This window comes from Egretta garzetta, unplaced genomic scaffold (assembly GCF_000687185.1).
Source record: "Egretta garzetta isolate BGI_Z169 unplaced genomic scaffold, ASM68718v1 scaffold778, whole genome shotgun sequence".
NCBI lineage: Eukaryota > Metazoa > Chordata > Aves > Pelecaniformes > Ardeidae > Egretta > Egretta garzetta.
In genome coordinates, this window is record NW_009260627.1 from 9,377 (window position 1) to 11,398 (window position 2,022).

At 58.0% G+C, this 2,022-nt stretch overlaps 1 protein-coding gene across 1 annotated transcript in view; it reads right to left on the reverse strand.

Annotated features, from left to right (window-relative positions):
* STIM1 (stromal interaction molecule 1) overlaps window positions 1-2,022 on the reverse strand; it is a 76,953-nt gene that overhangs the window by 2,677 nt on the left and 72,254 nt on the right. The window contains exon 5 of the mRNA XM_035900929.1: window positions 1,377-1,457. Coding sequence (XP_035756822.1) covers window positions 1,377-1,457 — 81 coding nt within the window. The remainder of the gene's footprint in view (window positions 1-1,376; window positions 1,458-2,022) is intronic.

Sequence of the window (2,022 nt, forward strand, 5' to 3'; positions counted from 1 at the left end):
GTCCCCAGGGCTCCGCACAGTTTCCCTCGCAGGGTCCCATGGCTCAGGCTGGCGACGTCCTGCTTTACTGCGTCGCCCACCCACGACCCTTTCGCCCACGTGCTGCTTCAGGGTTTGGTTTTTTTTTTCCTTTCGAGAGCTCCGGAGCTGAGATTAAATGAAGCTGAGTCACACGGACTCAAGGTGGAAAAAACCCTCCCTTGCTCTGGTGGGGGTTGCAAAAAGGCGACCAGAGGTGGCGAGGGGGCGAGTGTTAATGGGCAGAACTGGGGGCTGCTCCCGCTCCCCGGCTGCGCCGCGGCGGCAGGGGCGGGAATGGCGCAGCTGATCCCTGCTTGCCTGCTGCTGGCAGGGATATGGTTTGGAAGGGGAGTCTCAGTTTGGGGGGGGTAAGGGGGATCCAAGCCCTGCAGAATAACTAGCGGGGGGATTACGGGTGTCTGCTACCGATTTCTTTTTCTCTTGGGCCGTGCTTTTTTCCCTAAGGGGTTTTCGGTTTGGTTTGTTTTTCCCGCTGGTGTCCCACTCCTCATTTACCAACCTGACACCTTTGCGCTCTCCTTTCGCCTGATTTACCTCGCGATAAGCCCAGGACCGAAGGCCGAGACCTCGCCTGGCACAGAGACCCTCACTTCCCACAAATGTCACTTCTCTCCATGTTTTATCAACATTCAGCCACGTAACCTCCTCATCATCTTGAGGAAGGCCAGCGCCACGCAAGCCCCAACCAACGCCCCAACCGGCCCCGCTGCTGCTCCGCCCCGTGCTCCGGCAGCCCACGGCCGGCGTTGGGCAGCGCTCCACAAAGGGAAGGCTTCCGGCTGGAACCAGGGGGCTCGGCGTCCCTGGGGCTGAGCGTGCCGTCCCCGCGGCCCCGGGGGGCAGATGAGCCCAATAGGTGGCATTGCTCAATTTATTGAAGGCTACCGAGGGGAGAAAGGCACCGGCAATCGGCATCAGCCCTGCGGGGTCGGCCTCAGCTGGCAGCGGAGGGGCGGCGAGCAAAGTCTGCACGGGGAAGGGGTCGGGATGGGAAAGGAGACGTTATCACCTCCTCCTGGCCTGCTCTGAACCCTTAATCCTCACTTCAGGGGTAAAAACAAGTAAAAAGAACCCTCCAGATTCCATAACTGGACTTCTTGAAGTCCAAATTTAAGCAAAACCCAAGAGCACATGAGAACTACAGCAAGCTGTGATTCTTCTTCATCCCACCAGGCTCTTCCCGGGTTAGTAAAGGTGCTGATGGCTCAGTGAAGAGAGGCTCATTCATTAGTTTTCCATGCCAGAAAGTTGGAAAATTTGTGTATGTATTTTAGTCCAGAAAAAGGGCAGAGGGTAGAACAAAAAAATTAAAATATAATTGAAGAGAACCAAACCAGGGTATTTCCAGAGGGACTGGTCCTCCGAGGACAGAGACGAGCGGTCACTGAACCTGCGCCCGAAAAGCCAGGCTGCGTCTGGGATGGGCCAGCCGGGGCGAACGGGAGAGAGAAAAATGTGATTTACTGGAAGGATCATCACGGGCAGTCAGCAACACCCCCAATGCATCTGGGGGGGAACCTCTGTGCTGCTCTCCTGAGGCAGCTTTTGCACACAGAGAAAGAAAAAATCCTCCAGGGAAAGGCAAACGCTCCCCCGCTTGGGGAACGTGGGTGCCCAGCGGCGGCTCCTCGGGGTTTTCGCCGGCAGGGACGTGGGCTCGCCGCCCATCGCCGGGCTGACGGGAATGGCAAGCGCAAAAATCTCACCCGAGGTGTCTCAAGCAAGGCACGAAGAAGCTGAGGCTTAAAATCTGGGATGAAGGCTCCTGCTGCATAGAGCTCACATCTTTCGGAGAGCGTGCTTTGGGTGCTGCTCAGGGACCCCGGGCATCCCTCTCTCGTAGAGTGTTTTGGGTGAGAAGGGACCCCCAGAGGTCACCCAGCCCAACCCCCCTGCAGGAGCAGGGACACCTTGAACCACATCAGGTTGCTCACAGCCCCGGCCAACCTGGCCTGGAATGGTCCCAGGGATGGGGCCTCC